Source organism: Balearica regulorum, chromosome 12 (assembly GCF_011004875.1).
Source record: "Balearica regulorum gibbericeps isolate bBalReg1 chromosome 12, bBalReg1.pri, whole genome shotgun sequence".
Lineage (NCBI taxonomy): Eukaryota > Metazoa > Chordata > Aves > Gruiformes > Gruidae > Balearica > Balearica regulorum.
The window spans coordinates 7,822,585-7,845,111 of NC_046195.1; the positions used below are offsets into that span (position 1 = coordinate 7,822,585).

Below are 22,527 nucleotides of genomic sequence, written 5' to 3' on the forward strand. Positions count from 1 at the left end.
TAAACAAGTAACATCTTAATACCGTGTATCTTCCCACACTCCAAGCTTCTCTAAGTCCTGCCAAAATTGTCAGCCCTTCCCCCAGGGTAATACTAAGTATTCTGCTGCTGGTGTTTGATGTCGGGTTTTAATCTCTTCTCCTTGGTGGTTAAGGTACGCCATTCTGACCAAAGCAACCTGGCCTTCCTGGAAGGGAGAAGAGAAGCAAGGAGTTCTCCACCTGCTTCAGTCAGTCAACATGGATTCTGACCAATACCAGCTTGGGAAATCCAAAGTCTTCATCAAAGCTCCAGAGTCTGTAAGTGTGGCAGAACACAAGTCTTTAAAGATGACACTGTTTTGCTGAAATAAAAGGCCTGCCCACTCAGAAGTTGGGCATGGTATCAGCTAAGGTGGGAGAAGCATAAGAATACAAGTCAAGCTGGACAGGTCTGTCACAGGTGCCTTGAGGCTGGCTGTACAGGGATTCTAGGGACTTTTATAATGGGCACAGTACATAAGGACCCTGTGTGATTTTGACACTAATACAAGGAGCATTAAATGCATAAAGGAGATAGGATATGAAGATGCTTTGATGTCAGGTTGCACATGGTGACATTCTATCAGAGAATCTGTCACATGAAGGAATATCACAGCATGAAAACGTATCTATGACCATTAGCCCAAGAAGATAGTTCCTCTTCTCAGTATAAGAACTACTGATGAGTGTAGGATAGCCCCGAGTTACAATAAGGATATGTTATGCATCATTGACTAAATCAATGTTCCAGTATGACTGCAACTTGAAATCCCATTAAAAGAGAACATTAGGGAGGCATCATAAGGCTGTTTTTATCCTGTGGCTGCTAAACTGCACAAAATCTTTTGCAAAAAAGTTTTCTTACATTGCTATTCATGGTAGCTGTTGAGGAAAAAACCTATGCTCTACCCACCATCATGTATTCCTTAGTTTGTATAGCATACCTTGCAGTTGAGCATTAGGTGGTTTCTTGGTGCTTTACTGGAAGTCACATGTCAGAATTAAAGCAGTACACTTCTACTGCTATCACTTTCTTTTCCAGAAACATATTTTTTGCTCTGTAGAGCAACAGTAATTCAGGCAATGATACTGCTGTGCCCAATCACATGGGAGGATCTCTGTTAAAGGGAAAAAGAAAATAGTTCTCCAAGTTGTAACAGAAATTGTGTTGTTTCTACCATAAATAGGGTAAGATACTATCAACTCTGTTCAGGAATAATGGGACTTGACATTCCCTGCCATCTGAGAGTCATGTTTATATAATAAAGTGTGCAGCATTCAAAATGTAGGTTATTAGAATACTTAGGTGCATGTTGGCAGAGCAGGAAATTCTGGTATAGGATTAATTGTACTTAGTCATTGCAAGCAACACCTTAGCTAGCCAGTTATGAGGAAGGGTGAGCTTTACCTGCCTTCCTCTGTAGCACAGGCCATGATTTATTGCCTAAGATTTTTGGGAAGTCTTGTCTTACATAGTCGGTGCAATAGCCTTGGACATTAGCAGATGTCTTTGATATCCTTTCTTGTGATGTTACAGTTGTGACTTTCAGTCCTTTACTGATGACCTCAAGTTTATTATAGGGTGGTGGCAAATACGCATTCTGGTCAAATATCTATTTGAATTAATGCAGACAACTTAGTGGCTTGTAATTACAAGGGACCAGAATTAGTAATTTAATCAACATCATCCAGTCCTGTGTTCATTATCTTACACTGTAGCAAACCTGATTTTCTTGTTTTCACTGTGAAATTATTTTGCATCCATGCCATTCATTGCAACTAGTTACAAACCAAATACAATCTCAGTTTGAGAGAAAAACAATTAAGGGAAAAAACCCAAAATAATTTTGTGTGATGGCTGTTTTCTCAACGTTATGCTACTTTATGGATAATCAATCCAAAGTTTTAAAGTATTTTTGTTTTCTGTTTTATGTAATAAATCATATAAAGAACTATCTTCCTTTCCTGGCAGCTGAAATACCCTAAGCTTGGTATGTTTGCCCCTTATAAGAACATGGATTTTCAGCAGCTGTATCTTCACAAATAAGGGTGGGTCTTATTGCTGTTTGGTGTTTGGGTTTTTTTTTTTTTAATTTGCTGGTGTCTGTCTTCTGTTTAATAGCCAAGTGGCAAGTTCTCACGGTGGATCAATGGATCTAGTTCCCGTTCACTCTCAAGTGGCCAAAACATTAATATTCTATACCCCAGCATCATATGCTACTAGGTTGTTTCCAAGAGGAAGAAATTGTTTTCCAATGGATGCATCTAACTATTCTAATGCATTGTTATATTGCTAAGTCCTGGTTGCATGTATATGCCATTTAATGGCATATCTGTGAGTTTTACTTAAGGGCAGTTCTGTATGTTAAGACAACATGAGGTTGACTGGAAGTAAGTAGTGAAACTTTTTTTGGGTTGCATTTTGATTTTAACTTAAATTAATGCTTTCAGTTACTGTGTACATTTTCTTAAAAATTTAGTTTGGGGGGTTTTTTTGGTGGTGGGTTTTTGGTTTTTTTTTTTACAAGCCATGAAATCTATTTTAAACAAGTACTAAAAATAGTGTAGGCCTTTTTAATTTTAAGTTGAAAAATTTTCTATGAGCTGAATAATCAAAAGCTTGATTTATATCTTTTAGTATCAAAGACAATCTCTCATCTTGTATTACTAAAGTATTTTGAGGAAAAAGATCTTTTAGGTGTTAAATGCAATTTTTTATTTTTATCAAAGAGACCAGCTGTTGTGGATAATCAGATAAAAAATACGTGATTTGCTTAGGAGTGTGAGGGGAGGCTTTATAATACATATTTATCCAGTATTATTATTTTATAATTTATGAGCTATATTTTAACAGAGTGTTTTCATTGAATTTCCTTAATTGTGACCTTCAGCTGCAGGTGATAGACTATTTTGCAATTAGCATTATTGTTAGATAAATAAATGGTGAGTGTTCACAAGACACGACATCAATATTGTTACTGTAACCTGAATTGCACAAGGGCTTGATCATGCTCCTGCTGAAGGTGAGGAAGTTTTTGCATCAGGAGCACTCTTGCCTGTGTGCTGAAACCCTATCTAGTGCTTGTGCGCTTGTGAAGAGATTTTTTTTTTTTTAAATAAGTTTGCTGTAGATGGAGAGTTGCCAACTGTGAAATAAGGTTTTATGCGTGGCAGAAAGGAGGCTTCATTATTTACATTTCCATCAAACACCTGAATAAATAACTGTACAAGAGCAAGTGAGGTTCTGTGGAAATGGTTTGCACTAGATCAGGTTTCCTTTTTAAGATCAGTATGAACGACAGTATTTTTCTAGATTTGCATGGTTTAGGGCAGCAAATTAAAAAAATCCTAAAGCCCCGGTTTGCTTCTTGATATACTTGTTTTTTACTAATTTTATCTCTTTGGAAAGCTAGAGAAAGTCCTTATGAATATTTTACACACATTAGAGAGAAATAATAAGCAACAGCCATGTCAGTGCACTGATGTAGTATTGTAATTGTTAGCCAAATGCTTGTGCTTCTGATGAGACAAGAAAACATCTAACTAAACTTAAAGTATGTAAAAGGCTATAGTGAAATATGCTGTATCCTACAGTAATTATGAAGATGTTCTAATGCATTAAGTTTACATATATTTTAGTGGGACCTGGGAAATTCTCAAAAAAGGGGACACCTTCCATTTCCATTTTGATAAATCAGCATTTCCCTCTTGAATTCTGACAACATTTTAGACCCAAAAATCTTACTACGTCATACTGAAATACAAGATCATAGTTGTAAATCCTGCAGCCAGCAAACAAACTTCACTGCTGGGAAAGAATGGAGCCAGTAGACACGAGAGTATGAAATTCAGATGGGGAAGAAAGTTGCATGTGAATACAGTGCATTATGTTACATATTGCACAGATTCCCATAGATATGGTTAATGGTCTGACGAGAAATGTGAATATTGCAGAATGTGAAGATGGAGGCCGGATGGATGCCCAGTGGAGAACCTTGAGTTGCACCAGTAGAATATTTCAGGGAGAATGCATATTCCTCTTCCTTCATCATTGGGTATCAAGATTAATGGGTAGACTGGCAAGAGCCAGAATCAATTAAGTGTCAGAGTTTTCTTCCAGAAAAGGTTACCTAACTTTCTGATTTCAGATCCCATAGTTGTGGTAGAGGCACCAGCTTGGATATAGAGTGAAATGCACTTCAAAGTTGTTGAAAGTAAAATACGGCTTTTTCTTGAATTTTTCATGTAAAGTGTTTGACTCACCTTATTGTCTCTTTGTACAGCTATTTTTGTTAGAAGAGATGAGAGAGAGGAAGTATGATGGGTATGCCAGGGCCATCCAGAAGGCATGGAGGAAGTTTGTGGCCAGGAGAAAATACGTACAGATGAGAGAAGAAGGTAGGTCATAACTTCTGATGGTTCCAGGAACAGAAAGAGACCCACAAGAGCTGAAGAAAATATATCTCTCTATATATAGAGCAAACCATTGCATTGCAGATGACTGTCTAGGAATGACTGCAAATTGTTGGACCCCTAAGGTACTACTGATGAGGCTGGCTGCTCTGCATGCATGGATTTCTTGGATTACTCAGTGTTTCACTCTCAAAACAAAGCCAGACTGAGTAGGACAGAAATCAGGAATGTTCTGGGGGACTGAAAAAGGAAAAGCACCCCACAGTTATACAGGACCTGGATGGTCTATAGATGATACAATTTGATCCAAGGACTCTAATTAATGCTTAGTTGCACGTGTGACCTGGGTTATGTGAATGAACAACATTCTGGGTTTGGAGGAGTTAATCTTTAATTTCCAGCAACGAGTGAGAAATCCTTTAGTTCCAGAAGTGCTCCCATTTGATCAGAACTAGTGAGCTTGCCATTAATGTATTTCATTGGAATGGATTTAATAATCACACAGATCCTTATATAAAGAATTAGTGGCAGTGCTTCACTATTTTTTTCCATATTATAAACAATTTGGTTATCACATCTTCCCAAAAGGTTCTGCTTGAAACAGTTAGCTCTTACAGATCATGAGTTTAGAAAATTTCATCAATACTATTAATCAATGTTTATTTTTGGTATTTAAGCATCAGATCTATTGCTGAACAAGAAAGAGAGAAGGCGGAACAGCATTAACAGGAATTTTGTGGGAGATTACATAGGCATGGAGGACCATCCAGAGCTACGCCAGTTTGTGGGCAAACGGGAGAAGATTGATTTTGCAGACACTGTAACTAAATATGATAGACGGTTTAAGGTAGGTTTAAGAGCAACATCCATTAATGATTATTTCTGCTAGGGAGTTACTTCATCCTTTCAAAGAAACTCCACCATGTTAGTGTCATACCATCTAGGATATCAGCTTGGAAAAAAGTGTCTTTGACCTAAAAGACACATAAGGAAGCAGTTACACCCTTGTGATCAGAACATTATCATTGTCAAATCTATTGTCCCAGGATGAAGGCTTTATGGGACTTGCTGGGCAGAAAGCTACATTAGTTAGGAAATGGGGAACAAAGCCACTTTCCTGTCCTGTGCAATCTGACTCTGAAGTCATGTGATTAATCACCTCAGTATTTTTTTCACTTGAACCAAAACCTAACAATATTGCCCAAAAATCATAGTACCTTATATATCTTTGGAACAGCATCACAACATGAGCACATTGATCTCTGTATAGCTATGTATTTTCAAACAATTTTGTGTTTCAGAACGTGAAGCGAGATCTCATCCTCACTCCAAACTGCATATACCTGATTGGGCGTGAAAAGATAAAGCAGGGTCCAGAGAAAGGCCAAGTGAAGGAAGTCTTAAAGCGAAGGATGGAAGTGGAAAGAATTCTTTCTGTTTCTCTAAGGTCAGTAGCTTGAAAGTATCTTTCCATTAACCAAGAAATTTGTGTAGGATGGGGGGGAAAGAAGTAGACTGAAGGGTGAATTTCTTAAGCTGTATTAATAGAATCCTGTAACTGAAGCCTTATTTTCATTCCCAGGCCTAGTAAGTGTGCTATAACAATAGTCGTTTAAGTTTATAGCCAACACACATTTTCTGACTAGCTGTTAAAAATGTTTCACTTACACTGGGTCTCACCTATCGCATGTGCCCCCCAAGATGTATTTGTGAAGCACATCTTCACCATGCACAAGCAGGTTCTGCTAAGTTTTGGCTCAAGTTTGTATCCCAGAAATAATTCTTACTTATAGAACTACACCTTGTACATGTCCACTGTTTCCTAAAGGGGTGTTCTCTCTCTGCTGAGGTACCAAAACCTTTCTTTCTAGTTGGATTTCACATCACTTCTGTTGACTGAATGTCAAGCCAAGGCCAGATTGCAGGAAATATCTGAGGTGTCCACATAGAGCTGAGAAACCCAGTTAGGTGAGAAAAAAAAGGAGGAAACTGCCCATGAGACCAGTGGATTCTTGCCTATATCATTTCATCCCTTTGAAGCTGAGTGAACAAAGTCCCTGGATAACTCCGCATTTGTTATTGCGGTTTATCAGAGCTGGTAGCCGAGTGTAATTTAATGTAAAAGACTACCAATCCAGAGCAACAAGTGTATTTTAAATATTGAAATAAATTACAATTTAAAAGAATACAAGTCTACATTTGAATACTGTGTATTGATAGCTACTGCAAAGGTTTTTCTTAGTGTATGCTTGTAAAACGTTCCCATTAACATAGCCAGAAATCTTCCAACAGACATTATCCAGTAGATTTGACATTTTTGTAGAATTCTTCACAGCCATTTCAAGATTAGGGAAAGGTCTGCAAGATGTGTCTGCTCACAGTACCATTTTCAATATCTGTGGTTTATTTATCATACATACTTATAAGGAAAGTTGCAACAAATTAACTGTAATAGATCTAGATTAAAGATGAGATTGGAACCCGTCTTTTTAGTGCTCCAAGTTTGGGCTGTGTGCTCTGCAAACCTTGAACAGATTGCAGCCAGACGCTTGAATTGGGCCTGTAGCCTTCCAAAGGCATAGTCACATTGAGTCAGCTAAAAGGATGGCTGCCTGCCAAGTTAGTGAAAGCTGTTACACTCCTCTCACATGTAAATAACAGTTCCATAGAACCTTCTGAAGCAAAACCAACTGTACTTAAGAAATATGTATGCTACATTATGTCTAATAAAATCAATAAGCTAAGTTCAAAACATTATTTTGTTGTAAAAAACATTGGGTTTTGTATACACTAAAAGTAGATTCAGAATTACAAACTATCAAACTGTCTAGGTATTCCTCCAAAATCAAACTCTAAAAAAACTGTGGGAGCAAGAGGGCTTTTCCCTGTTATCATGTTAGTAGGGACTGACTTCAAAATGGGTCTTAATCAAGGGATCTCTTAAATCTGTATTGAGGGAGCTTAGTAGTAATACAACACTGTAAAGATTACTGTTTCTCTCAAATCTGAGATAATTTTGTCTCAGTGACATGATTTAGTGCTTGCAATATTTAATAGTCTTCAGTTAGTAAGACTAACGTGAACCCTTTATACAGTACAGGTGTTACTTACTATGTATTTTTGTGGGAAGGAAAAAACCCCAAAACAGATGTCAGGCTCAAAGCAGAAATTGTATTAGCTCTCACTTGCATTCTCTCATGTGTTTTCAGAACACCAGTTCATTGTCCCTGTAGTTTCAACTATCTGCACCTGACTGGTTTTGAATTGAATCTTAAACCTCTGAACGGAAAGAAAATAATTGTAATAATGTTCCTCATGAGCTTATCCAGAATGGATTTAGCTCTATTCTTTATTGCAGCTTCAAAGTTTCAATTCTTTTTTGTACTATTTTTCATGCAAAATTAAATTTTAACTAAATCAACACAAAATGAAATATATTTTAAATGGAAGGGGGAGAGAGGGTAACCAGATTCTTGCATTGCTATCAAAACAATATCTCTCAAGAAACCCACGTGCAATATATTGATGTAGGTTTGTATCAATATACTTATACACAATAAAGGCAGAATAATCAGGGCTATTGACATGTATTAACAGCAATTAACACTAAATAACAATTTAAATTACTAAAGGAGTTACAACTTAATGTGCAAATACCCAACTTGGAATTAGTTCAGGGCAGTGAAAATGACAACCCAAACTCTCATGGAAACATTATTGCATTTTTAGTAACAAATAATAACTGAGCTTTATAATTCATCTGGTAAGGGGTGACACAGGACATCCTGACAGTATCATGAAGTCAGACTCTTTGCCAAATCAGCAAAAATAGGACCAGTGACTGGATAATATTTACTGTAGGTAGGTCTTGGGCTTTGCTTACATGTCTCATTCAGAACTTTGCCGAAGCTCTAGATTTGCTTGATGACAGGAAAGGAGATTATGCTGTAATCTACTTCTATAGATTTCTTATTGCCATTTTGAATACTAATTAGGTAAATTTGTAGTTTCATACACCCTTTTCTAAACTACAGGAAAGATTTCAGAATTAGAACATTATGGAGTACACAGGTGGCAAGTAGATTTTTAGAAAAACAGGCAGTGATACAACTCATCCTTTACAATTCTAACCTTCTTGAGACATTAGGTATTTTCATACCTGACAGTCAAGAACACCTCTAGCAGTGCTATGAAACTAATGTTAATTCTGTAGGAAAAGGTACTCACCATTTGTAGAAGTCATCATAGCCTTCAGTAACCACATGAGAAGTGAGGACCACAAAGCTAGGCTTGTACCTCCCTTTCAAATTTATAGTCAGCAATCAGGCAAACCAGCTGGGAGATAAAAAGGGAGGAGCATGCTCAAAGTGGACAGCTGTTGATTGCTAGGTAATTAGGACCAGAAGACAGTGATGAGGGCAAATAGACCTAATTTTGTCTCTGATATAAGGTGAAGGCTTTTTCTTTCTGAGCTGAATGTTCTTTGAGTTCCTTATATGCCATAATTAATTTATTTTTCGAGTTACTCTGAGAAGTTGAAGCAATACATACATAGATTTAGGTGAGATATCAGCACTTTCTTTGTGTGATGTATTGCTATGCAAACCATTGAAAGTAGCTGTTTCTCAATGATAAGAGTGTAACTTTAAACTTGCTCATCACATGGCTGCCAAAGCCACCTGCTTGGTTTTCCACAGCCTTAACCACTGCAATACAGACATTCACGCTTCTGAGTGTGAACTGTTTTTTAGAGTCTGTACTGTTTTTCTGAGTGTACTGTTTTTTTAGGAAAAAAAATGGTGAAAACTCGTAATGAATGTTAATTCTAAGTCCAACAGGATTTGAAAAGGTCCATTTCTCCAGAGAGAAATGCAAACTGAGAGTGCCTTTTTCACTTAGTAGGTGATAGCTAATGTATTGAAATAAATTGCTATTATAAAATAGTATTTTCTGATATTAGTACTAGCAGCAGAAGATTGACCAACAACATTGACAAAAGAGCAGAGAAGCTTTGGCTTCAGACTCCCTGCAGCAGACTAAACAGCCATGAAAAGGAGCCACACATTTTCTGCCAGGAATACTTAACAATATCTAATTAATGCTCCTTCCTTCATTGGTTGTACTTCCATTTTGTGAAATGCCATGCTGGTGATGTGATAATTGTTTTGCGATAAGGCCAAGCAATTCTCAAGCTCTGCACAGTTGTCAAAAGTCCTGTGCTGTCTCTTCTCTCAGCCACACATTTTCCTAAACTAGCTAGCACTCAGGTGGCTGCATGGGGATATGGATGAGATGTTGAAAAGTGAGGGAAGCAGAAAATTAATCTACCAGGAAAGGGCAGGAGATGGATGGATTATAGCATAAGGGAAGGAACACAAAGGCACATGAATAAAATGGTGAGGGGCAGAGGAAAGGCTGCCCCTTCTGCCAGCACAACAATGGTCACTTGATGTAAACTGGTTATGAAATCACATATGAAATTAGAGTTTTGTTGTCACTTCTTCTAATCCAATGCAAATGTTAGTGGCTGCCCAAGGGGCAGTCCCCTCCCTCTGTTGTTATGCTCCCACCATTTTCTTGTGTCTGACTTGCATTGCGCTCCCGTGCAGCAGCCTGGTTCTGTAAGCTCATGCAGTGGGATTTCTAACGAGCTTCAAAATACAATTAGTTTACTGTGGGACCAGCAAATTGAACCAGAGCATCCTATCGTTGCTTATATGCTAGTCAAGTCAGGAAGTAAGGGGGGGTACCAATGGCCTCTATTTTCAGGTCTTACAGTTTTATTTGGAAAACTTTGTTTATACCTCTTTGTAGAGAAGATGCAGAAGCAGACAGGCACCAATGTAGCTATAGCTAGGAAGTATGCCAACATGCTGTTAAAAGGAAGAACGATACACATATAAACATATTACAAGCATGCTGGAACACTAGCAATCCTGGCTAGGGCACAATGGAACTGTTTTTACTGTGGGGACTCTGGAAGGGCAGAAATGACCCTTGCAACTGACTCACACGTATATAATTTTCTGTGACGTGGTTTGCACCATCTTCAGCAGGTGTAAATAGCAGTTGCTCCAAAGGTGGCAATGGAATGCAACATGTGTGGGTTTTTGCTAAAGCCAATGGAAAGTTGAAAGTTTTCATTCCAAATTTGCTTGCTTTGGGTTTCAGTCTTACTTTAGTATAACATTCAAGTTTCCAATTCACCGCTAATCACAAGTTTTGCCATTACTGAAGAGATGGACTTTAATTGTAACTTTAATAGCACATGTTCTTTTGATAACCGTAAATATGTAAAATGCCTAAGTAGCATTCCTGTCTCTCAGAAAGGATTGTTTCAGATATGCCATTATCAACTCCTGGGGGGGGGGGAACCAAAACAAAACCACCACCAAACCTGTTCTCAGAAAGCAAGACTATATACTTAATGCTGCTTGGACTTTCTTATGTTTTTAAAAATTAACCATGAGGAGTACTCTGTGAATGTCATTATATGCTGGCTGTGTTTGCTGATGAAATTTTAATCTGAATGGTATATGCTCTGATTTCTTTTCAGCACAATGCAGGATGACATTTTCATTCTACATGACCAGGAATATGATAGCTTGCTCGAATCGGTCTTCAAAACTGAGTTGTTAAGCCTCTTATCAAAACGATACGAAGAGAAAACACAAAGAAAACTACCTCTGAAATTTAGCAATACGTAAGTTATGTTTTTTTCAATGGGCTTCTAATAATAAATAATCTTTGGTCTTGCTCCCAAAGCAAATAAGTGAGTGCTAGTTGTTAAGCTCCTGATACTATGGTTTTTTTTTAAAATAATAAGAGGCAACACATTGTAAAAAATCTGTATGTGCAAGGATACCAGACTTTCTGATTAGATTGTCAGAGTAACAAGGTTAGGATTGTACCTGGGCTGTCTGCTGCTTTCCACTGTCTGTGTGCGTAGAAGAGTTGCCTTCATTCTACTGACATGGCATCAGGCTCAAGGGTTTGCAGCTCTGTGCCAGCAGAGCCGTGGCCCCACAGCAAGGGCCAGGCCAGTCACTACATGATGAATGTGCAGCCATGGTGCAAGTTCTCCATCTCTGTGCTGGCTGCTGCTTCCTATCATGTGAAGGGAGCATCCTCATCCAACTCCTTAACCTTGACCTAGAAGTGGAAACATCATGATGAAGAGTTTGAAAGACAATTCTAGAGACATAATGTAGCAATCTGAAATTCTGAAGTTTGTTGTGGGGACAGAGGACTGCAGGGTGAGAGGATAATTCTAAAGGAGCCTCATTAAGCAAATGACATTGGGAACATTTTTTTTAGAAACAAGCCTGAAAAGCTACAGAATATTTGCTGTGCATTTTAGCAGTAAGGGCATGCTGGAAACTATCCCAACAAATGTGCTTTTGTTAATATTCATACCTGTTAAGCAGATTAGCAACAGCAGGCCTTGGATTTGTTTATTTTATTTCCTTCGAAAAAGTGGAAGAATTATAAAAGGTAATAGATCATTATTTTAGTTTGGAAAAGTTGTAGGAGGACAACTGAAGTGTGGAACATTCTCCTATACACTGGGAATCCAAAGCCAGTACTAGGAGTAAATTTTTTGTTCATGCAAGAGGTAATGTATTATACCTCTGGGGGTCTTGTCCAAAACCAGACCATAATTTCCTTAGCTCATATCCGATTACAGTTCAGAGCAGAGGGTTAGTGTGGGAATGCTGGGAAAGAATATATGTGTGTGTGTACACGGAAAAAATTTGACTTGGAAAGATTAAAGTATATGTATGCAAAAATGTTTACTCCCAGAACATGTACAAGGCCCACTCCTAAAGCATATATTGGCATATACATGCTAATGTGTGTGTATATATATATACACACACACACATATCTAATGTATATATACATCTAATGGTATATACAAGAAGAATGTTTAGGAATGGAGCACTCTGGTTTGCTCCTGTAGAGTCTGCTGCAGAGGCAGTGATGTTTGATGGCAGACACATCTCTTACTCAGACCTTTGCACATTGTACTCTCCATCCTCTTCAGGAAAGTTAAAATATCAAGTAAGAAGAACATTTTTAAAAGCATAAAAAAGATACTTAATTAGGTGTTCTATGTCACGTAAGTCACTCAGGGAAGACAGATTCTCAGCCTAAGCTTTTTATTTTTATATTTCTAAGTTGTCTGCTGCCAAGTGATATTGTCCTGATTTGATGTAGAAATGCTTTCCTTTTTTATTTTTTATTCATGTGTTCATCTGCTTATATTAGACTTGAAGTGAAGCTGAAAAAGGAGAGTTGGGGGCCCTGGAGCAGTGGTGGTTCTCGACAAGTGCAATTTATGCAAGGCCAAGGAGATATAGCCATTCTCAAGCCAAGTAATAAGGTGCTGCAGATCAGCATCGGACCAGGGCTACCAAAGAATTCCCGTAAGTATGAATTTCCTTTAGAAACTAGTGAATGGTTTAGAAATGTAGAGAATGGTTGACTCTTTCTCTCCTTGCTTGCCTCTAGCTTCAGCATGTTCTTTATTATTTTTCTGTAACACTTAAAAGAAGTTCCAAGTTATAGATCCTAATGATATAGCTGAAGTCCTTGCTGCTCTACAGTCGTGCTGGAATTGTGTTAACTTTCACTATATACTAACTGTTTCTGAAGTGTCTGAAATTCTTTGCCCTGCAACAAAAGAAATGAGGGTATTTAATCATGTAACATAGTACAAATGGCACGATTAGCCAGGCATTTTGGGGAAGAGTCCTTCACTCTGCTCTGAGCTCCTGCAGTTCCTTCAGTCTTGCTGAGGAAGAAAGCTCTGCATCAGGACAGGATAGGTTGTGATATGAGGAAAGGTAACCTCTATACATCACCAGCAATTGAGCTGCAAATAAACCAGCCTCTCGGGTTTTGTGTCCTACCTTTTTCTCATAGTAATTGCTGATCAGAAACAGTATAGTCAAAAGTACTGCTGTGCTAGCTATCCATGGTTTATGAACAAGTTCATAAAGCCAATGGTCTTTTGGGCCTCATTTACCATAGTCTTGAGACAGTTTTACTTTATATCCTGTGGCTGAACTGGATCACAAAAGGGAGAATATGCCTGTCAGCCTTGTTGCATCTAAAGCTTTAGCACAACCTGGCCAACACTGTAGGAATCAGTCATTATTCCTGAAGATCAGCTCTTTCTGATCACAGAGTAGGGGCAGACAAAAGGACTTACTTACCTAATTAATGTAATTGTAAAAGGGTAACAAAACGTTGCTGTTTTCTTTTAGGTCCTACTAGACGGAACCTTACCCAAAGCAGAGGGTATTCCAACAGGTCTCAAAGTCAGACTTATCCTATGAGAGCTGCTCCGCCGCCTCCTGGTAAGTCCTCTTAGCCTCGGGCAAAATTCAAAAAAAAAAATCAGACTTTTGCTTTACTCTTGTCATGTGGTAATTTTTACCCACTAAAAAAAAAAAAATCATAGTAAAGGTTTAAAATCCTCTTAAAAGATCCTGTCTGGAAAACATACATTGCAGGCATTTTATGAAGTGTATTGTTGGGAGTCTACAGACAATCAAACTAGTATTCCACCAGAGATATCCTGGTTGTCATGGACACTTGGCATGTTCAGCCACTTAGTAGAAGACACTGAATCTAAAACTAACCCCATAGCTTTCTCCACTTTCCTTTCTAGGGTAAAAGCTATAAGCCATAAATGATGCTTTGGAATGAAACTGCTTTCAGTGCCAATAAACAATAGATTATATTTTATGTCTCATTGTCCTACCCCTGTTACATAATAACTTTTGTGTATGCTGAATGCTGAAACATATCAGCTGGGCCAGTAAGTAGCATGCCTTTTTCTGCATGGGATTGATATCATTAGGGTGTTTCACTTCTGCCCTTGAGATATGATTAATTTAGCCTGTGAACTCAGAGGGGAGAACAATATTCCATTGACTGAACGTTTCCCAAGTGGTTTGTGGGTTTTTTTTACTTACACTCCCAGAGTATTTTTTTTATTTTTTTTTTACAAAAGGGTCCTGTTTCAGTCAGTTGCTGTTTATTGAGAAGCGCAGTGCTAATGGTGTTAAGTTGGGTGTTCAGCCAATCTTTAACTAGACAATTCCCAGTCCTAGTAAAGCCTTGTAGCTGTATAAGTGAAACTAAGGACTGCATGATCTGCAAGAACTGCTTGGAGTAAAGCGGGAAATTACAGTAAAGGAGCTAACCTGTCTGCAAACACAGATAGTAAATCTTCATACAGGATGAGTTAAAACAAGGAAAGTCTGTTTTAACATTTTCAAAAACTCTTTCAGCAGTTTTATAGTTACATGAAAAAGACAAAAATATTGGTTGAAGAAGCCTTGTGCCCACAGACCAAGCCCAAACTTGCCTCATGCAGGTAAGGTAGTTTGGATGTAGATTTGCACACAAGTCCAAGGCACCAGTAGATGGCCATACCTGCAGTATGGCCTTTTGTAATCACCTATCCCCAGTGCTTAATGACAGCTCCTGGACAGACATGTCAGCAGAGAATCCTAATTATAAGAGCCTACCTCTGCGTGCTCAAGCCACTGGGCTAACTTTCTGCATGGAATTGATGTCATCAGGGTGTTTCACCTCTGCCCTAGAGAGGAAAAAATAATTTAGCCTGTAAACTCTGAGGAGAGAACAATATTCTATTGACCCACCATTTCCCAAGTGTTCAGCTGTGGAGTTGAACTAGATGTTCATGGACCAATGAAACTACACTAGTGCCCAGGCAGGGTAAGTGTTAACTACTGAAGTTAAATGCTGTGTTGAGCCATAGGCATTAGGGTATCACGTTTAAAAGGTGACCAGAATTCTTTCACACAGACCTCAAATCAATTACTATAACTTTTTTTTTTTAATTCAGCTGGAAAAATAAGAATGATGACACCTGTTACAAAAAAGTTCCAATTAGATTGTCCAGACTTTCAAGGAGTCTGAGGCAATTGCATGATTTGGGCACATAACTCCTTGAAAGTCACAAACTATTCTCTCCATCCTGCTCTCACAATGTGAGGAAGTAACCACTGCGGGCCATCATCCTTGATCATTTGAAATGTATACTGCTATTTTCACATCTGTTTCGAAATTAATGGTCCAGTAGCTGAACAGACTGTTACGTGTATGTTCAGAATAAACCAAACCTTTATTTATATAACCGTAACGTGCCATACTAGCTTGCATCCCAAAGTAAGTTTTATATAAGAGTTTATGACTACTTAAGCTCTGCCACAGTATCAAGAGACTATCAGAAGCAAAGACCAGCTGTTGAATGCAGTAAGGTTGGTTTTTTTTGAGTGTCACGATTATGAATTCTTCTCTCTGCACAGCTATTCATTCTGCTAATTTTCAACAGACTTAACCACAAGGAGAGGATCACCCACAGCATTAACCAATCTGAGTTTTAATATAAGCATAGCTCCCATTTTATTCAGTGGGGGTTTTAGGAATGCAAAGCATGCAGAATTGAGCTCCTTAGGCCCTGCCTGATCCTGCAAGTAGCTCAGACATGGGTGGGTTTGTTTGAAATTCTAGTTAGAGGCATAATTATTTAAAGGCATTTACCCTTCTCATCACCTAGAAAATTCAGGTTCCTTTTGCGCTATCAAAAGTAGCAGCAAGGTGGTTTTTTTAAGAAAAAAACCCACGAACAAACACAACACCAACAAACCAAACACACACACAAAAAAAAGCCTTACTTTTAAAAATAGACAAATATTTATAACAACTTTAAAAATAGCCTACCCAGTATTAAGGGAGTTGGACAGAGGTTGAACTTTAAAAGAGAGAGAGAGAGACCCCCAGGACTTCTAGCTAGCTTTAGATCAACCCTTACCTGGATAAAATTTTATGCAGTGTTTTAAATAGGGGTGCGGTGCTACGTGCTAGCTAATGTTAAAAGGTTGCATACAGCTGAGAGCTAATCCTCTTGCTTGCTTGTAACGTTCAAGGCACATCTCAAACTTGAGCAAAAGTCCATGAAAACGTGAACCTAAAACAGATCACCAGCAGACCTGAAACTGTCTATAAACCAAACTTTAAGATTTCAACATGATTTTGTTTTCAAGTTCCTTGATATCTGAGTCTCACTGACAGCTGAATCTAACTGACAGCTGAACCATCAACAAAAGGAAAGGGCTGCCTTTACTGAGCTGTAGTTTGGACTGGCTGTGTTCACACTTTATTTACTTCCAGGTCAGCAGCAAAATGGAGTAATAAATCCCCCACAGTTCGTACCGCTTCCCCATGTCCCAGGAAATCAACAAGCAAATCAGAAAAACCTGTATACAAATATGACACGACCAACTTTACCACGGCAATTGTCGGGAGGATCAGGCAAGATTTCACAGCAACCAGAAAGCTTGGATTTTCTGAAAGTACCTGACCAAGGAGCAGCCGGGTAAGATTTTACATTAAATCTAAGTGTAAAATTTGTAAATAGCTTCACACACTTAAACTGTTCTTGACTGATAAACTTATATTTTGTACATAGATGACCAGATTGAGCTATAGAGCTGTACTCAAAGATACCATCATCTTTCACAGGATTTTGAAACATATATTCCATTGTAGGCCTTTAGGAATGAAGGTGAACCAGTTCTAGTTTAATATCTTAAATGTGCATGGTACCTTCTACTTAAGGATATTAAGACACTTGACAGAGTTTAACTAGGCCACCTTTCCCTTCTGGTTTACAGGTCATAAACAGTAAATGAGATATTTTATGGCAACTGTCACGCCCAGAAATTCTGGCTAATAGTCCTTTTGTTTCAGCTTTGACTCCTGGGTCACATACCAGACCTGTACTTCTTTTTAGGAGGAGGGCTTGGCAGTGTGACATTCAAGATTATTTCCGCATCACTTGGACTTCTAAGCTGCAGCCTTCCAGAATGTGTTACTATGACAATCCTACAAGATTTGGGGGTGGGTGGCTCTTACTGTTGTAACTAGATATTTCCCAACAGCCAAGAGTCAAAAGCATCAAAACAGTCACCAGAAGTAGCAGAACCAAGAAATCAGGGGCTTAGTAAAGGGAAGCAGAACAAGTTATTCTCGACTCTGAAACCGGCTGCTCCAGATCTTGACTGAAAATCGCAAAGTAGGCAAACCTCTCCAATTTGTGGAAGTCATGAAGACAGAAGTCTTCCATCAAATCTATGTGGGACCTTTGTGCTCCAGAATGTTGAAGGCCTTACGAAATTTTAAGTTTTTTAATGACAGAACAGTTTCTACTTTAACTCAGCCCTAATATTATCTCTTGTAGAACATTAGTGGAGCTTTACTATAGTGAGAATTTGAGTGCCACTTAATTGTCAAAGACTGCTGCCTATTCAGCACTTCTAGCAAAAAACCCCCAAACCCCAACCTGTTTTTGAATTAGCAGTTTGTGTTTCTACTTGCTGATGACTTCCTATTGGTATTATTTAATTCTGATGTAACCAAGTCTCAAAGAAATTACTGAGAGTAACAGCTTGTTGTCCCAGAGTATATTAAATCAGGAAGGAAAGTTACATTAGAACTTTCCATAATAATAGTACAGGCACAATTCTATAGTCCACAGCTCTTGAAGTAAAGAAACATGATAAATACCTCCCTATTAAGTGGGAAAGCCTTGTGTATGTTGAACAAGCCATCATTCTTAAATCTCTAATATTGAGGGGAGAAACAAGATGACATTTGAACTTTTCCTGCTGAGAACTCACACAGGTTCTTAGTAAATTCAAGTCCTAATCTTAGTAAATTCAACGTCCTCCTTAGCTTCGCTTCTTCCAAAAGGGCTCTTTCCCTCCCTTCCAACAGATTGTTACCTCCCTCTGTAATGAGGCAGCCTCTATAGCCCAGCCTCCAACAGACAGCTGGCTGACAGTAGTTAGTTTTATTTATGTTGCATGAGTGCCCTGACTCATTGCAGAATCTGAGCCTTGGCTTACCACAACAGCTAGAGCACCACATATCCCCTGAAGGTGATGTAAAAGCATGAAGTAAAACCAGAGACAGTTGTAGTAAGAATTTTGCCTAAAAAAGTACCCAAGTATTTCAAAGTCTCCCATGATCCCATTCTAATAATTGTATTCCTTCACCCTTACCATACATTGTCTACTGTAGTAACATGCAACATTCAAGGATTTTTGTTGTTGCTCACTAACAATTAAGCACTCACGGTATTTTTACTCTGAGCTGTCAGTTGTGACCCACACTCCCAGGCCTGACAGCAAATCATTTTGCCAAATATGGAACAGCTTGCACTTGGGATAGTCTGGGAGAAATCAAGATTAAGTCAAACTTTCACTAAGTTTCCACCTGACCTTCTGCAGCCCCTGATCGTATTTGCCTTCAGGCTAGAATATTCTGAGGCATTAGATGGAAGAGGTCAGCCCCCCTTCTCTAGTGATCCACATGAATGGGGGTTCTTAGAGGCAGCAAAAAAATTAGTTATTTTTAACTATATCAAGAGCAACTTTTCATATCAATAGACCCTTCTGAACTGTCAGTCAGTAGAGAAGCTCCTTAACCAGATGTTCTGTGCTAAATTCTCCTGCTGGCCTAGGCATTCTTGTTTGTGTGTGAGCCAACTGGCTACAGTACTTATTTAGCATATTACTTACAATGTTGCTTCTAGTGAGCATTAGACACCTGATAGAAAACAAATAATACATAAGCATACATAGGATTGATAGGGGGTTTTTTTTAGTATCAAAAAAAGTGCACAGGGTTCCTAAGTAGGGGCTTTCCAGTTCCTAACCACAAAGAGGTCAGTCCTCCAGCAAAATTAGGCACATATGGAGACTTTTTTCAGTTGTACTAATGGCAGTCATTTTTCCCCACTGTGCACCAAGTGTTAGCCATAAGATATTGTAAGCATATATATAGCTTTTTCCTGTTTAAGATTGGTTTTTCAAATAAAACAGAAATCAGAAGCAAGTAGCTACTACTTTAACAATTTCAGAACTGTCAGCATATGCTAACACTTTTAGACATATTTCCATCTTTGTAAACTAGTAACTTCCATGCCTTTAAGTGGTGAAATTTTCTTCTCGCATGTCAACGTATTCTGTTGAAGCTATTTTGCTAATACTAGACTTATACTGTGTCTTGAGACTACAGTTCACGTAGCAGCAAAAAAACCCATAAGCCATAGGATAAAGCTGTTGTGATTTCTGTGAGACAACTGACTGATGCCTGCATTACTGTAAAATGTAGCAGCTACCAAGTACATAATGCGATAAGAACTATCACATTGGATTAAAAAGATCAGTTGCATCATACTCAGTTCCTAATCCTATGGGTACACACCATCTGTTTCAGTGTTGCGAGTTTACAAAGATGATTAGCACATATTAAAGCTTCTATTATTTATAATTACCATTTTAAATCACAATTATGATTGATGTAGCCCAAAGGAAGAAAAAACCAAAACCAAACCAAAAAACCAACCCAACAACAAAACACACTATATTAGAATGACATCTTCACTGCCTGCCCTAGTATTCACTGATAACGCTGCATGCTCCAGAGTGGTAGGAAAGAAACAAACAACCCACCAACAGTCACAGCAGTAATTGCAACCAGAACAAGTAGGGAGCAGGCATCCATTGCTCCCTCCTGGATGGATTTTTGTGGAAGTGAAGCTTCTCTATAGGAAGCCACAAGACAAAAGAGCACTAGTAACATAGCTTATGATTCTGAGGAAAGAGGTAGGGAGGGAAGAGGTTGTTGGGGAGTGAAGGTTGTTTGTTTTGGTTTGTTCCTTTGTTTTTTGGTTGGGTTTTTTTTTTTTCTTTCAAAGCAAGCTACAGCTGTAGGCAACATGCAGTAGCAATATGGACACTACTGTGTAAGGTAAGGGAACATCTAAAAAGAGTCTACCAAAGTAATTTCTTAGATCTTAATATTCCAGTATCTGAGGTGCTGCCTGTCTAGTACACCCCACAAGTTCTTTGAATTGCATTTCTTAAAGCAAGCACTCACTCTGAGAGGAGTAGAGTGCAGCCCAGTGAGGATAATTTCAGGTGGGCATTGAAACAAGTAGGTAATAATTTGATTTTACATCTGTATGACTTCAGAAAGTCGTTTTGAATAGTCTAGGAATTGGAGTATTTTGACAGTGGTTAATGCTTTGTTAATGCTAATAATGCCATATTCTGAGCACATAGTCAAAAGACCAATTTTTAATCTCCATAATATTAATACAACCCAGTTATTGTCCCTATCAGTACTAACCATTACTGAGGCATATTTCAGTGTATTTCCAGGGCCATTTTATAATCTTTATGATCTCTTCCAAGCAGAAGAGAGTATTGCAACACTATCAGCAGTATCACTTTGTAAGCAGAAACTTCGAGGACAATTTCCTCGGGGTAAACAGTGGGGGGATGGGGGGAACCCAACCAACCAGCACACGAACCAACCGCTGCGGTTCTGAAAATGCTGCTGGAGCTCCAGGCTGAGGGCCCCATTCCCGTTCTGGAAGCGGGGCTCTGTCGGCCCTGCAGCAGCCCTGCCAGGGACCGCGCATATGCGTGAGGCGCGCGCCCTCTGCTGGCAGCCCCTGGCGAGAGCAGTCCCGCTGGGCTCCAGCTGGGCCAGCTCGGCACTGCCCGGGCAACCTGCGTGCGGCAGCAGTCAGGCAGAAGGGCCAAGGCCCTGTCAGGTGCAGCTCTTCCCTCCAACAGAAGACCCGTAAAGAGGTACTTAAAAGAATTTACCTGGCAGTTCCCTTCGTCACTCATTTTCCTAATCTTATTCATGGGGACTGGATGTGACTTCAAATCCATGCCATTGCATGGGAACTACAGAGATTTGTGCCCATGGTTTCTGCATGGAGACCTGCACACAGGCGAGTCAGCTAAGCATTACAAGGCACCACCACAGGTCAGGCATTAATTTGCTTGGTACTAATACCTCACCATCCAGTACTGCCACCAAAACAAGTTGTGCTCCTTTTCAGCACTTTAGTTCTCACTGCTTACAAACTGTTGTTGCCCTTGGCCAGCACGAGTATTAGGGACTCAACTGGACCAAATGCTAATCTAGCCAAGTTGCAGCTCATTTTTCAAATAGACAATTCCCAAAGCCAGTCCAGAGCAGAGGGTCAGGCTCACAAAGAATTGGAGGAGTTCAGAATACCTGAGGGTTTCTGCCTGTTCTTCCTTCCAGTTCTTCCTTTTCAGTACCATTCCCAGCATTATTACCCTCAACTTGCTCCAGTACATTCACCACTATGAAAACCAAACATCCTAGAGGAGTTTTACAGCAGTAACAGACCAAAGGGAGTACTCACACACAAGTGACATTTGCAAGGCTATATTCCTGAGCATTATGAGAGCCTTCATTAATATACTAAAAAGAAACAATATTACTATATTCAGCAGTGGGTATCAGGTAAATATTTCTCTAGGACTGTTCTTTTTCAAAAGGGAAAGCTGTAGTGTTGTCTGTACTCAAGGAGCGAGCTAGACAAGTCGTGAATTTAGTGTTTCAAAACCACAGCCATTATAGCTATACTTTTTTTTTAAAGGGTTAGAATTAAGTTTATTTTTAGCAAAGCTGCTGAGAAGGATACACTGGTACTGTTACACCTTTAATTTCTAGCTATCACTAACAATCCACTATAAACCTTAGTTTAAAAAAAACACCATGCTGTCACCATCAAAACATCTCTTTTAAGATGTTCTTGTTCTACTGTGGTTGCAGAAAAGCTGAGCTACTTTTCTAAGACTTTTATTTCCATACTTAGGTCTAGGTTTCACAATGTATCCTATCCCAAGCAAAGTCACTACTTGCTGAACAACAGGAGAAAATCCTCTCTCCCAGTAGCTAAATTTAGAACTGAAATGCTGTTAACCCATACTTCAAAGCTCATTTTCTGGTGCAGTTCTCTACACAAACGTAGAACTAGACAGAGACATATTGACAGAAATTAAGTCTAGGACTTCACATAAGTAACTATAAACCTTTTCTGCAAGAGCTGTGTAAAGTTGTAATAGCATTACACAACACAATCGCAGTTCAGTCCCCTCCACATCACTGCAACATTTTTAGTCAATTAGCATATTTATTTATGATTTTAAACTGAC

General features: G+C 38.8%; 1 protein-coding gene across 4 annotated transcripts in view; it reads left to right on the forward strand.

Annotated features, from left to right (window-relative positions):
* MYO1E (myosin IE) overlaps positions 1-22,527 on the forward strand; it is a 93,071-nt gene that overhangs the window by 68,113 nt on the left and 2,431 nt on the right. For all 4 annotated transcript variants that reach the window (XM_075764881.1, XM_075764882.1, XM_075764884.1 and 1 more), the window contains exons 19-26: positions 154-298; positions 4,303-4,417; positions 5,110-5,279; positions 5,734-5,879; positions 10,989-11,135; positions 12,704-12,861; positions 13,705-13,797; positions 16,646-16,850. In XM_075764881.1, coding sequence (XP_075620996.1) covers positions 154-298; positions 4,303-4,417; positions 5,110-5,279; positions 5,734-5,879; positions 10,989-11,135; positions 12,704-12,861; positions 13,705-13,797; positions 16,646-16,850 — 1,179 coding nt within the window. The remainder of the gene's footprint in view (positions 1-153; positions 299-4,302; positions 4,418-5,109; positions 5,280-5,733; positions 5,880-10,988; positions 11,136-12,703; positions 12,862-13,704; positions 13,798-16,645; positions 16,851-22,527) is intronic.